The 15,191-nt window shown below is 36.6% G+C and overlaps 1 protein-coding gene across 1 annotated transcript in view; it reads left to right on the top strand.

Moving 5' to 3' along the window:
- nbeab (neurobeachin b) overlaps nucleotides 1-15,191 on the top strand; it is a 259,858-nt gene that overhangs the window by 94,004 nt on the left and 150,663 nt on the right. Inside the window, exons 12-15 of the mRNA XM_087795938.1 lie at nucleotides 3,014-3,166; nucleotides 4,684-4,852; nucleotides 14,023-14,102; nucleotides 15,067-15,129. Of these exons, the coding sequence (XP_087652064.1) occupies nucleotides 3,014-3,166; nucleotides 4,684-4,852; nucleotides 14,023-14,102; nucleotides 15,067-15,129 (465 nt within the window). The remainder of the gene's footprint in view (nucleotides 1-3,013; nucleotides 3,167-4,683; nucleotides 4,853-14,022; nucleotides 14,103-15,066; nucleotides 15,130-15,191) is intronic.

Raw genomic sequence — 15,191 nt, 5'->3', positions numbered from 1 at the left:
ACAATTTATTCGTGTGATACAGCTGAAAATAAGTATTTGAACACCAACGTTAATATTTGGTAGAATAGCCTTTGTTTGCAATTACAGAGGTCAAACGTTTCCTGTAGTTCTTCACCAGGTTTGCACAGACTGCAGGAGGGATTTTGGCCCACTCCTCCACACAGATCTTCTCTAGATCAGTCAGGTTTCTGAGCTGTCGCTGAGAAACACTGAGTTTCAGCTCCCTCCAAAGATTTTCAATTGGATTTAGGTCTGGAGACTGGCTAGGCCACTCCAGAACCTTGATATGCTTCTTAAGAAGCCACTCACAGACAAACTTGGTTTTCCTGGCTGTGTGCTTTGGGTCATTGTCATGTTGGAAGATCCAGCCACAACTCATCTTCAATGATATGAGGGAAAGAGGTTGTTCCCCAAAATCTCACAATACATGGCTGCAGTCATCCTCTCCTTAATACAGTACAGTCCTGTCCCATGAGCAGAAAAACACCCCCAAAGCATGATGCTACCACCCCCATGGTACGCATCATTCTTCTTCCTCCAAACACGCTTAGTGGAATTATGACCAAAAAGGTCCATTTTGGTCTCATCTGACCACAAAACTTTCTCCCATGACTCCTCTGGATCATCCAAATGGTCATTGGCAAACTTAAGACGGGCCTTAACATGTGCTGGTTATATATTGTTTATATATTTACCAACTAAGGCACATGATAGTATAAAATAGCAGTCACTCCTTTTTAACAATCATGTGCACGATGTCCGGTTTATTTAAATCGCTGTCTATAAATAGAAAATAAATATGAGTTATTTTTACAAGAAAACACTTGTACAATACAAATATTTTGCATATTCATTTACTTTCAATTCCAGACTTTAATTTAACATTGCGAGTTTTTAAGTCAGTGTCCAGATGTTTTCAGCTGCTGTACTTAAACTTCAGCACCTTCTGAATTTAAACTTTTGCTACTTTTTAACCTATTATTATTTATTTATTATTTCGTGATTTTCATTTAGAAATATTAAACAAAACTACCCTGACTAAACTAATCACTTTCCGACCCACTTTCTAACTGAATGAGAACTACAACTTGCAACTCCAAACTGTGCTTTCTTTTCGTCTCACCTCCTCTCATTGAACTCATTTCTGAAGCTGATTTTTACTGTCATCATGTTGGTACATGCCTATCATCATTTTAAAGCACATTTGGTAACATTTAGATTTTTTTTTCCATTATATCTGATTTGTTTTAGAGGAGTGACTGTCATATGAAAAGAGAATATCATGGTCAATAAAAGACCAAATTAGTGTCCAGAAACTAATTTGGTTTTCCCGATAATGTTATTCTGAGCAGCTAAAGCCTTACACAATAGGTGAGAGTGTAGAAGGACTGAAATCGATATTTCTTCAAGCGTTTCACCAGGTATGATTTCTGGGGACAGTAGACTTACCAAAGGCCTAATTTGGCTCCCAAGAGTCGGTCCGCAACATAAAAAAAACCCGTCTTTGCCTCCCATTTAGTCTGAACATGTTTCACTTACTTTCCTCATCCATCATTTATTTACTCATTCTGTGATGCAGATCTCTGGGCCCGGCGGCCTCCCCTGAGTGCTCGCTGGGTTGTAGCTCAGAGAAATGAGTCCACTCTGTCACTGACTGACTGATCTGCCTGCTGGCGGCTGCTGCTGCTAACTAACAGGCAGCCGAGCGACGTCAGAACCAAAGATTTACCTCCTTTTTCATTGCTTCCGCCCCACTGGCAGATTTCCCACTATCACACGTATCGCACCATCTGTTCATGATATGTGCTCGCCACACCTCCCTACCTTCTTCATTTTTCTCTCTCTTCGGCTTTTACTTAGTCACCACCTGGGCATAGAGCAGGTGCCAGGAAGCAGTCGCAGTAATGGGACTTGTCATAGTGGGATTTTTTAAACTCTAAAACAGCTCAAATCATCTCTCGTGTTATTATAGATAAAGTTTTAATTTAGGTTCTATGAGACCGTGACAGGCTAGAAAATAAATTGTGGCCGTGAAATCCTCATTCAGGACTACAGCTTTACCCAGCATGTCCTCTATCTGGGGGTGTCCAGGCAAGTTTAATAAAATCCGTTTAAGTTCCAGGTTTGTGCAGCGTTTACTTTATCTTGTATTAACGGGTACACAATTAAACCTGCTCACCCAAATGTATCTCTTACAATCTACATTTGTTTCCATTACTAGCCCTGATAGCCCAATTGGTAGAGCACATCACCATGTTTTACGAGGACGCTGTTTTACTGCATTCTGTGTTGAAATTTAAATGGGGCAATATCCGTGCCTCTTTCTTTATCTAGTAAAGGAATTTAATTTTCTGGTTACACAGCTTACAGTACAGGCCAAAAGCTGTATCCTTCAATGTGTGTTTTTTCATTTTCATGGCTATTTAGATAGTAGATTATTGCTAAAGGCTCCAAGACTATGAATGAATAAGTGGAAGTGGAATCATCTACTCCACAAACAAATAGAAATGGCCATCATTACTTTAAGAAACATCAGCCAGAACGGAAAATTGCAAAAACTTCGACTGAGCCCAGAAAGGTGTGTCCAAACTGTTGGCCTGACCTGTACAGTATGTACCCTCCATCTAATAGCTTAAGATAGTTTAATAGTCACAGAGGGTTCAGTGATTATGTTTATTTACCGTAAATACAATATAAAATATGCGTTGCACAAACAAAAAAAATAATTTTATCAACATTTTTATTTTATTTTAAAAAACCAGGACAGCCGACCATAAAATAGGAAATATTAGGGTGGAAGGAGGAACCTACTTCGTGGCCACAAATAAGTATTTCATGGCCACAAATTACACTACTTTTCACAATGTCATGTCAGGGGCTCTGTACTAATCCTACAAAGTAACATAACAAATGTATCTTTAATTATCACTGTCTCTCTATGGACTATTCATTATTTGTTATATATGACACGCAATCGTTGAATATTTAACGCAACACTTGTCTTTCCTGACAGTCCTCACGTGCACACATCACCAGGGCCGTGCTGGAGCATTTCCTCTCCTTCGCTAAATATCTGGACGGTCTGCCTCACGGAGCCCCACTGCTGAAGCAGCTGTGTGACCACATCCTGTTCAACGCCGCGATCTGGATCCACACCCCCGCCAAGGTGAGACGACACGCCGTCGAGCAGAGACCTTGACGATCCGGAGAAAATCTGAAGCTAAATGTTAAATGTGAAATGTTCATCACCCTGAAAAACTCACATTGAATGTGTAAACAGGGGATGAGAAGATTGATGCAGATTGATCCTCCATCATTATTTATGAGATTCAGATGTACTTTAATAAAAAACCTAAAGCACTCACTGAGTCATAATTTACACGAGTTTTAGGTGGAGCAAGTAGGGCACAGATAACCTGTATAGCTGGTGCCTTCAAGTACATTTGAGCATTCTAGTTTTTAAGTTATATATATATATATTATAAGCATAAGATTAAATAGACCATAATATGTTTGTTAAGCAAAATTAATATGGATACATGTTTGTTTTTCTTAAATGTTAAATGGCAAAAGTGCATAAATAAATCTTTATTCTCATTTAATCATGATAAAATCCATCAACAAAATCCCTGGTATAAACTGGATTAATCAACAAATTTAAAAATTAAAGTATTTTAAGTCTAGCAATTAGATCTCCCAACTAAATGAGGAACCTTTTTATTATTACATTTTGATGATCATTTTTATTATTAAATAACAATTATAATAAGAGCATCCCTGTCTTAAAATAACCAATCCCCTACCTTGTTTAAATAAGTAGTAATCACTTCATTCATTGTGTTACTTTTGACTGCTTGAAATGAGCTTGAAAACCATTGAATACAGTACATGTTTGCTAAGCCGTGTGTTATCTCAGGGTCAAGGTGACCCGGTTGTCTAAAAATCAAACGTGTTTGTAGACCTCCCTGGATTCTATACATATGGGTTGGTGGAGGTCATTAACCTTGACCCAGAGACAACACAAGGGATATTACAAACACATTTGTTTCCGGGCCTCTTGGTCACCGTGACATGAGATAACACAGGTATTAAGAAATAAAATCTACTTTAACAACATATTTATCAACCCAACATCTATCTTTAACTTGTTTTATTTTTCTAATTAAACCAAAAATAAAAAATGCATTTTTAAATAATTATACAAGATAATAATACAAGTTTTCGGATGACTTCAGTCTGATGATTTCTGTACTATAAAACGGTTGGTAATTCTTTCCTTGTACATGTTTTATTTGGTCTTGTGATTCCTGACATGACTGTCACTTGTGTAATATAGTATTAAATGTATATCCTCTAAAATCCATGGATTAACCTCCAGCTCACGTCTTAGTCTTGGCTTTTCCGTTCACTAACGTCCTGTAATATATGACAACCGGGGAGAGCCGGTGAATACTGGTGTCTGAGGGAATTATGGATTCATGTCAGGTGTTCTGTTCATTTCATCCACATGCTAATGATCAGTGTGCAGAGCTTGGACAATTATCCAAGTGAGTAACAAAAGGATCAGTGACCACCATTATAGCTGCAGGCTCTGCTACACTCTAAATGCCTTCATAGTGCTGAGAGGGCGACAGTTTGAAGGCTACTTAGTTGTCATTCTGTGATCTTCAATTCTTTCTCCAGGTGCAGCTGTCGCTCTACACGTACCTCTCTGCCGAGTTCATCGGAACAGCAACCATCTACAACACAATCCGTCGCGTGGGCACCGTCCTCCAGCTCATGCACAGTTTAAAGTTCTACTACTGGGCCAGCAACCCGGCGGACAGCAGCGGCATCACGGCTAAAGGGCTCGGTGAGACCCTTTTAAGGAACCATTCTTGGTGACGCAGCGATGTAAACACACTTAAGAAGTCTTGTTTTTTAGCATCACTGCCATCGTAGGTGCCAATTTGTGTGTCTGCCAATTGGTTCTGGATCCTAAAGCACTGCTGGAGGCCAAAAAATAACTTTTAACTGGCACTTATTTTGAAAAATCCCTGCTCAGTTTAGGATTTAGGAGAGTTTCTTTTTCACATAAAGCCTTTTGTTTTAAGGTCAGTTGTCAAGGAGGCAAAGAAGAGAATGCAGACAGTGGCAGAGTTAGGCTATAACAACAGCCAGAGGAAAGCAGTGGTCATTGCCATGACGTGGGGTTTAAGACTCAGGGAGTGGAAGAGTTGAGATACTGATGTTGTAAATGGGAGTCTTAACCCCAGTGTTATCTCAAGGTCAAGGTGACCTGAAGGCCTGAAAACAAATGTAATTGTTTAATCCCTTGTGTTGTCTCTGGGTCAAGATGAACGACCTCCACAACTTCATATGTATCTATGGAAGCCAGGGAGGTCGTTCAAATTGACCCAGAGACATCACAAGGGATACAACAAACACATTTGGGCCTTCGGGTCACCTTGACCCTGAGATAACACAAGGGTTAAAAGAACAAGATCAGAAACAGGTACACCAGAGGTTATGAGGACACAAACTAAGGCAGACTGTTTGGAACCAGGATAGACATTCATTTTGGAGATGGAGAGACCGGGAAAACAACAATGTTAACGGCTCAGGTGTGACTAGAATAAATTAATAAATACGATTATTTATGGAACTTTAGGTCCTTAAAGTGGCAATAACGATTCTGTCAAGAGGACTTTTTTTTTTGATGGTGGTGGTGTTTTCTTGATGACCTTCTTTTCTAATTTGCATAAAAAAGCATCATGTAATGAATTTCTTTTCTGTCAGCAATTGACTGTGGCTCCGAGGCTGGACATCATTTTCCCCCGGCAGTTTTCAATTACACTGTTTTATCAATGGGAACAGAAACCGCCAGAAACAACTTTAAAAAGGCTGGACTCGTGCTGCTATAACTATTATTCTGAACATCTGTTTGTCAGATTGTGGTTGGGTTTTGGGTACATCTCAAGACTTTATATAAATGTTATATATTTAACACCAATGTCAGTGAAAACTATTGTGTTCCTGGCTTAAAAAACAAATTGCAAACATATTATTTAATTGAGTCTCCAACTCATGTCCATCAATCAATCTAATGTAATAGAAAGAAATAGACCTCTAAGCCATTTTGAACACATTTCCTGAGGATTTCATTAAAATCGTTTTCCATTTTTTAAAGTTAATTTTCTAACAGGCTGACACACTGAAAATTGATAATGACTAGACCTTATTGGTGGATAAAGATAAACCTACTAATATTCATAAGTAGGGCTGGAATATTGGCAAGAATCTGGCGAAACAATACAAATCAGGATACATGTGTGACAACATGATATATCGCGGTACATTGCTATACTGTAGGAACAACGATATATTATATACAACACTTTTTCTGGCTTTTACAACAAAGAAATGAGCAAATACTTTCTCTAATCAAGTGAAAGTGCTTCTCAATAAAAAATATTAACCGAAATATATACTTATATTTACAATAATGAAGTGCATTAACAGCCTCAAATAACCTGGAGCAACATGCTATCATATCCATATCCAGTATCTGTCAGTGTTTAATGTTTTTTAAACTTTATACTCTGTTTTAAACACAAAAAGAGTCCAAACATCAGCTTTAAAATCCCAGGTTAAATATATATTTAACCTTTGAAATAAATAATAAATTAATTAATAATAATAATAAGTTAGTAAAGCATTTAACAGTGTTATGAATTAACGTAAATTGTTCAATGTATTTTTGTGTCAGCATTGATCGTCCTGAAGTTTGTGAAAGTAAAATTTAGCGGAGCACACATGGAACTCAGTCCACCAGTATAAACACAAACTCTCTATTTATTGTACTGAGGCAGATTCCAATAATGTGAAATTAACACTAACAAGAACGTTTGTTAATGTTGACTTTCATGCTTTGACCGAAAGTTTCTCTCGTCTCTACAGAACAGCAAGGTTAACTGCTTCGCTTTGTTTCCTTCTTTTTTTTTCTCCGATCTGCTCATATTTTTTGTTGTGATGCTTCTCTAGATACTTAATAAAGTTAGTGGTGTGGAATCCTGTGGAGGGATTTCTTCTCCAAACATCTGCTCACAGCAACACTGCAGCAGAGCCTGTTAGCCTGTTAACTGTTAGCTCTTTCATTAGCAGCTGCTGCTTCACTGGCATCGGTCTGTGATGTTAGCGCAAATATATATATATATATATAAAAAAACATATATCGAAACAGTGCTATTGAATTTCGATACAGTGTCGAGGGTAAAAACATTGGGCTATATCGTTATAACGCTATTTTCTTACAACCTAATTCATAAGGTCCCTGTACTTCCACAAGCCCCTGAGCAAAGGCTAAACACATGTAGGGTTTATCTGGAGGCCGTAAAAAAAGGCTGCACTCATTAGGAATTGAGCCAGCATCAATGAGTTTAAAAAAAGCAATGGTTGAGTCAGAAGTATTTCCCAGTACAAGCTGAGGAGGAGGACGCTTGTCAATCATGGAAGACCTGACAACACTGCCAGAGCTAATACTGAATTTCAGCGTTGAATTATTACACATATAGAGCTCAGTGCAGTTTCAAAAAAGCTACTTTGTGAGTTAACCAATCGGCACACGACCACCTCGAACAGCTGCTCCCTGGTGTAGATGACTCATCCTCACATGGACACTTACATGTCAGCTGGTGGCGCTGTCGCTGATTCAATGTTGTCATCCTACAGTGGTGTCACTGAAACCTGGACTGTGTGACTGTGACTGAGAAATTCTTCATAAATAATTTTGGCCTTTTATATTCAAGCGTCTTTTCAAGTTTTAATGCCACACGTTGAGGTTTTATTCGGATGGTTTATCCTGCTTTCTGCAGCGCATCAACTCACTGATGTAACACTTGAGAAAAGATTTCTTCAAGCGTTTCTTTGACTTGTGCCTGGAATTCTCAGTGTTGGACTGTTGAAATATAAGTGATTAGAGATCCAACATCTTTGTATGTGAGCACATGAATCGCCTCATCAACACATTGATTTTAGATTTGTCTTTAATTTAATAGATCAGTTGGTGGAAACATTGCCTCAGGTATATATATCAGTTCCATCAGAATATATGGAGGTTTATTTTAAAATCAACATTTCAAATTAAACTTCTCTTAAACTTACTAAACATTTTTGTAATTTTAATTTTTAAATTATCAATTCAATAATTTCCTATTTGAAATATTTGAATTATTTTGACTAATTGAGTAGGATTATTTGTAAATTAAAAAGTAATAAAATAAATAAATAAAACTAATTAAATAAAACTAATTCAATTCAAATTAATTAAACAATATTCATGATCCAAACAGCAGACAGGTAGAAAGAGTGTTGATCTTGGTCTCCTGCCGTACGGGAGCTGTTGGAACAGAGGGTGTCCCGGGTGAGAGGGGTCAGCTACGATTCTGCCCAAAAGCCTCGATGTACTGTTGATGTATAGTTCCTGCAGAGATGGAAGAGGGCAGCCATTTGCCTTCTTGTCCATAGCTGTTGCGGTAGAGTACCACGCTGTGATGGAGGAAGTGATATGATAATACCAATTCATATTACTGTCATTAAATATACTTTATCATGTGATAAAATCGGTCAAGATGCAACAAAAATGCAGCTCTTGTGAGTGAAACTATAATTTACAACTAAATTACTATATTTAAAAGTTGAAAATGTATGAAACTTTTCCCGACAAACACATTGACATTGACGTAAGACATTTTTTTTCAGCCTGGGACTTAGTCCTGATCTTGAAAGGTCTTGGGTTTATTTTGGATGCTGCAGAGTTGGCACAGAGTCTACTAAATAGTTCATTGTATTGAGATAATGGCCTCGCAAAAGCTTTATTTTATTTATAACGCCTTGATTAACAGTTTTTAAAATCCTTTTAATTATAAATGAACCTTTCAAAAATCTGGACATAGTCGTATTTATCCCACATCTGTCACATTTAGAACCAGAATTTCATTTCTACGAAGTGAGAAAGTGATGCTGAGTTCTGGAGTTTAATGGTCATCATGATGAAACTGTTTCTGAACATGCTGGTCCCGGCTCGTCGACTCCTCCGGCCAGAGGTGAGAAGAAAGTCCGGTCCGTGTCGGCGTGAGCGGTCCTTAATGATGTTGATGGCTCTAGTGAGGCGACGCCTGAGCCAGACTGCTTGATGGAAGAAAGAGGAACCCCACTGATCTTCCCTGCGCTCCTATGTTTATGTGTCCAGTTCTGGACCACGCAAGAGATGTCAGGGGTCTGGTTGTTCTCTGAGGGGCTTCTCTGGATGGAGGAAGTGCAGGAGTGGCTTTTTGTAGCAGTGCTGCCTGATCACTGCTGTAGTGTCTGTAGGGCTACTGATGCTGGACAGTCTCTCATACTTCAAAACTTTGCTGAAAAAGTCAAATATAACAACGCCATGAAGGAAAGCAATAATATCCAACACAAAGTTAACAGATCTCAGCTCACCTGAGCGTGTGATGTTCACGCTGCATACGTTGTCATGACATGTAACAAAATAAATGTTTTTATTTCCTCCATAAATGCAGTGTGATTCTGCACTTCTATGAACGAAGACATTTTTGCAGTGTTTGCTCATGAGGAAAGCAGTGTCTGAGCTGTTTTGGGGTGTTAACAAGGAGTTGTCTTTGAGGTGTTAAATACAGCCAGCAGGCACCAAAGTGCCTTTATTACGCATAATTATTCTGCTATGATTTCATCATGAAGTCAAAAGTTTAAATCCTGCTTGAAGCTACTTTTATAACCTGCAGCTTCCCACCTGTGGTTGTCTGAGTTCCATCCAGTATCTTTGGTTTCCTCCTCGATTGTTAAAAAACATGAAATCATTTTAAAAGTACAACACAGATTATTTGTTGTTTAATTTCAACCTGAACCTAATTATTTATATATATAAATCTATTTATTAAGTAGTCGTGTGATTTGCTTTTTACTGTATTTTCTTTTTTTTAACATTTCAAATACATGAAATGGAATAAATAGTACAATTGGACAAGTCATGAATCGTTTTTTATCAATAGGACTTCTTCTTCTTGGAAATATAATTCAAAACATTATTTAAAAATAATTTTTATTTGAAATAGTACCTTTTCCATGACAATTCCAAATTTTCTCTCGCTCACTAAATAACTAGTAAACAGAAATTATATTTTTAAAATAAAAATTAATTAATTAATTAATATATACTGAAATATCATCATTTAAAATTCTGTCATCACACTTTTAATATCCTTATACACAGTGTTTTTTAAATCCTGTATTTTGTTGTTATCTTTTGCCTGTATATTATTTATTTCTTATTTCTTCCTTACATGTAATGCAGCCCTACATTAATGCTGTTCAGCCTTCATAACTAAGATCGAATCTCTCCTCATCCTTATTAATTAAAAAAATAGTGTAAACAAATGTATAAGTTTTAGGGTCCGATCGCCACGTGTGCGTGAAGCTAGGAGAAGCCGTCACAATGGTTTGCTCAAAGGCAGTCTTTACAAGGTTTCAGATGTATCTGGGGCATCAGCGTTTGTCGGGGCTTAATTAGTCAGTCATAAGCCTCAATGAGATTCCCGCATTCACCGCATGAGCATAAATCGTTTTTCAATAAACCTCCTCTGCCCTTGGGATGCAGCAGCAAAAGTAATTGAGATTGAGGAGCAAGAAGAGTGCGGAGCTGCTGAGCATAATTGGTTGTGAATTACTTGGCTGCATCAGCTGCGGTAATAATTTTCTTATCATACTTCCATGTCACTCACTAGCTTTCCCTCCAAGGCTTTAGCAATCAATGGTGTGATGCAACGATACTGGCCGCCTCCGGGCGACTCTCATGGCTACTTTGACTGTTTGTGGAAGTGAAGTCTCGTGCGGTGTCACTTTAATCTGCCGCTTCATGTCAAAAAGGTGACGTTTATCTTTTTACTAAAGTGACATGAGGTTGAACCAGCGTTTCATCAAAGCATCCGCGGAGGAAACTCAACTGAAGACCGGACGGACATTAATGAAGCTGGAAATGCTGTTGGATGTCTAAATGCTCTTGTGAAGTCTGAAGTGATGTCTCTTTAAATGTCATCACCACGCTGTAGAGATTCTGCATGTTATTCCTGTGATACATCAATTTCATTTAGTTTTATTTTGTACCTGCCAATCACGTCTGTACACGCATTAGGCTAAGTTTAAATGTGTGATCCAGGTAGATAAATGGTGAAAAAATGAATGCATATTAAATATAAAAATCATAAAATTGTCCTATAATTCTAATAAAAAGAGAGATTGAAATTGTTTTATAAGAAAATTGAAGGGAATTATGATTAAAAGCAACCAAAAAGAAGCTACGCCCTCTGTAAAGAAAGGAAAAAGATGATGAAAAAGAGAAAATATACTTACTTTAATTTATAATGTCTGAAGTATTGTTTTATTATTTATTTTACTTTTAGACTTTTACCAGATTTTTACTTGAGTTGAGGGTTTTAAAAATATTTTTATATTGTTATATGTATTTTTAACATATTTTTTTCATTTTATTCGTAGGGACATCAATTAATCACAAGAGGGATGATTTTAGTTGATAATAATTGTGGTAAAACAAAGAAATACAATACATTGGGAGCAGAAAAACTGCAAAAAGTTTGAAGTTTATTGGATAATACAATGAATTAAAATTCAGAAATAATAAAATGCTAATTATATTTTTTAAAAAAAGCATCAGAAACATTTCTACATGATCAGTTTTTGTTTTTTGTAACCACATTAAATGGTGTATAAATACAAACAAGGGGCCTCATTTGGCCCATGAATCTACTTTAAAAAAAAAGAAAAGATTTATATATCTTTTCAATTTTTTTTAAAGCAGATTCATGGGCCAAATGAGAACCATGTATTATCACGTATTATGGGAAAAAGTTAAGATATTAGGAAAGACAAATGTATGGAGAAGGTACTGAACCAGAAACTGTATTTTTATTACCATATTGTTTAAAATAGAGTTTTGTCTGAATGTGTGGATCTACGCTCGACTGTCATGAATATTCATGATCTATTCTAACTGCAGCTTCGATAAATTCATCTCCTCAGCGATGGTAACCTAGTTTATCTTCCGCTCCACTAGTCGTCCGTGTCAACCCCTCATGAACACAACAGGAACCGCCGTTGCTTCAAGTTGAGATAATTAAATCTTCATATGTTGTCGCTTCATGGAGGGACCTGGGATAAGACATGGAGACGTGACCTCGTCTAGATGAACGTTCCTGTTCGCCGCGTCCACACAACGCTCGCCAGAGTGTCATGTGACAGCTTATCAACGCGTCGCTCACCGCTGACAGGTTTTTGTCGAATGAGCCTCATGTCGGGCGTGGATTACATTTCATACTTCCCTCTGGGTGACAACGTTTGAAGTTTTGAGTGGAATTATTTTTTAATGACAGATTAGCTCCTGCAGACGGATTAGAATAGAATGTGGAGGATTGTCTGCCAACAGTCGATCACTGACACTCCTCTCACAAGAGCCGGCCTAACCGAGTGTAAATAGAAGAATACTCTGTGTGTTTTACTGATTATTGGAGGCTAATTTTAGAATTTTGCATCCTTGTGTTTCGGCAACTACTCCTCATGACATCATCTGAAAACCTTCTTATATCTTTGTTTAGAAGATGACTTGTGAGTTCTAAATTTAATTAAATTGAACTTCATTTACGTAACATGTGCCAAACTAAAGTTATTGACTTGACCACTACTGTCCTTTAAAGCTTTCTTTTATATATCCTGCTACTTCCGTCGTCACCGTTGTTCAACCCTGTCTACACTCTGTTCTTCACCTCCCTTAATCTCTGTCCATTACTCTGTATTATTGTTTTAACTCTCTCTCTTTCCTGCATCTTCTCTTTTCCTTTACCACTCACTTGTTATACGTTTTCTGGATTATTTGTGCCTGTTTCTAAAATTAGCCACCATTAAAAGTACTACCTCACACCATGTCCATTGTGAGTCTATGCTACCCTTAATAGCATGATATTGATGAGTTCATGCTGAACAACACCTTAGTTACTGATTATTAACAGGAAATAAAGAAATGATTCAAGATTAACCTTGGTGAAAAAATAACTTCTTTCTCTGTTAAAGGAAAGATAATATATATACTAGTATTAATATCTTTCAGATTCTATTATAAGTAGTATATTATATTTATTTTAAAACAGACAGTAATACTAAAATGTAATTACTTCTCTCATTGTATTTACACTTAAATAAATAAAAGCAGTTTACATTGAATAAGTTTTGAGTTAGAACTTAAGGTATGTTAATGCACATATAAATAACATATACATAAGTAGCTTATTAATATTTAATGTGTGTGACCCTATTGCTTTTCTCATCTCTTCACCATTAGTACTTGGACCTGGTAGAATTGAACCCTCAAACCTCTAAACATCAGGCTACAAAATATAAAACCTCTATTTTATTTACTAATTTTTAACATCCAATTCAAGTTAAAAACCATCATTAACTTCACACTGTTCCGTCAATAGCATATACTTGCTGTAATTTAAATGAGCTCCACAAGGCTTCTTCAGCTGTTTGGCACTGACTCAGAGAATTTACTTTGACCTTCAAAATTGTATGTATTTAAACCCTTATTTTATATTCTGCCTGTGAGGCATTTTATCCTCCAACAAAAAAAAAGAAAACCCCTTTCATCGCTTGAATCAATTTTTAGTGCGGAGAGCATCTGTCTGGGAGTGTAAATAACATATTACATCATAAAAAGTTTCATTTCATTTAATCATGTCGCACAATTAAGAAGCAGCAAATGGAGAGTTTTAACTGGAGAAGATAAGATTTAATATGCTTTTTATAGTTTCAGGGTTGTTTTCTTAAATATACATCACTTTAAGTTCCTTTAAAGAAGCAAAAACCTTATTTTATATTCATTGTCAATTGTTGAGGTTTGTCATTCATCAAAGAAAAAAAAGGAATGCATCTGATACCCAAACTTCTTCTTTGTCTTTCCTCCAACAGATGGTCCACGGCCGACTCAAAAAGAAGTGATTTCTCTGCGGGGGTTCATGCTTCTCTTCCTCAAGCAGCTCATCCTCAAGGTATGTCACACCTGTCTCCGACGCCCGGATGTTGGAGCTGCACCAAGCTGTAATATGGAGATTAACGCGTCTCCTCCTTTTATCTGCTACTGGCGTCTTCTTTTAATCGAGCCATTTCTTTTCATTTCGTACCTCTAATGTGCTTCCAGTTGTCTTGAAACAGATTTAATGAATCGGTCGGGAGGAAAGTGATGGGAGTAATAATTCAGCGAGTGCCAATCAGCTGCGGCTTCAAACACTTCAATTATCTTCTCTGGCAATGAGGGAAAAAGCCAAATGTTGCTGGATTTTGGGGGATTGTTTATTAGGAACAACTACAACGTTTTTTAAGTAGAGAAGTGTTTATTTTCAATATATTTCTTGCGAGATGATGTCGTGAAGGGATCTAACAAGTTCATATTCTTATAAGATGCTTGTTACGTTGTCAAATATCGCAAAAATTGCTTTTTCTTTTGCAGAAATATCAATGAATAAATATATAAAGTGAATGACAAATTAAAGCAGCACACATACGAACATACACATTAGCTAAAGTTGATGATGACAAAACATATTGCGTCTTATTTTGGTTGTTTTTTAATCGAAACACAAAATGAGTGTTAAAGCAGTAATATGTTGAATTGACAACATTTATGGATCCCCCCAGTGGCAGATCAGTGTACATGCAACTATGACTATATTACTCATATGGAAAATGAATAAATAAAACAATAATAACAAAATAATATATACTGTTGATATACTACAGTATATACTGTATATATATTATTATTTTTTTAAGACAAAAACAAGATATATATATCTCGTTTTTGTATATATATATATATACATATATATATATATATATATATATATATATATATATATATATATCGTTTTGTAACTAAATAATGTTATTATATGCATTTCTTTTTTTTTCTTTTTTGTGTGAGTTATAATATCTTTCGTTTCTTGGACTTTTCAGGATCGAGGCGTGAAGGAAGACGAGCTGCAGAGCATCCTCAACTATCTGTTGACAATGCAAGAGGTGAAGTTCTTGCTTTAAATAACTTTAAAACTTTTGAAACATACATGTAAGTACACATAGGA

Source organism: Callionymus lyra, chromosome 7 (genome assembly GCF_982586985.1).
Source record: "Callionymus lyra chromosome 7, fCalLyr1.hap1.1, whole genome shotgun sequence".
Classification (NCBI taxonomy): domain Eukaryota; kingdom Metazoa; phylum Chordata; class Actinopteri; order Syngnathiformes; family Callionymidae; genus Callionymus; species Callionymus lyra.
This window is presented reverse-complemented; position numbering and strand designations above follow the sequence as displayed.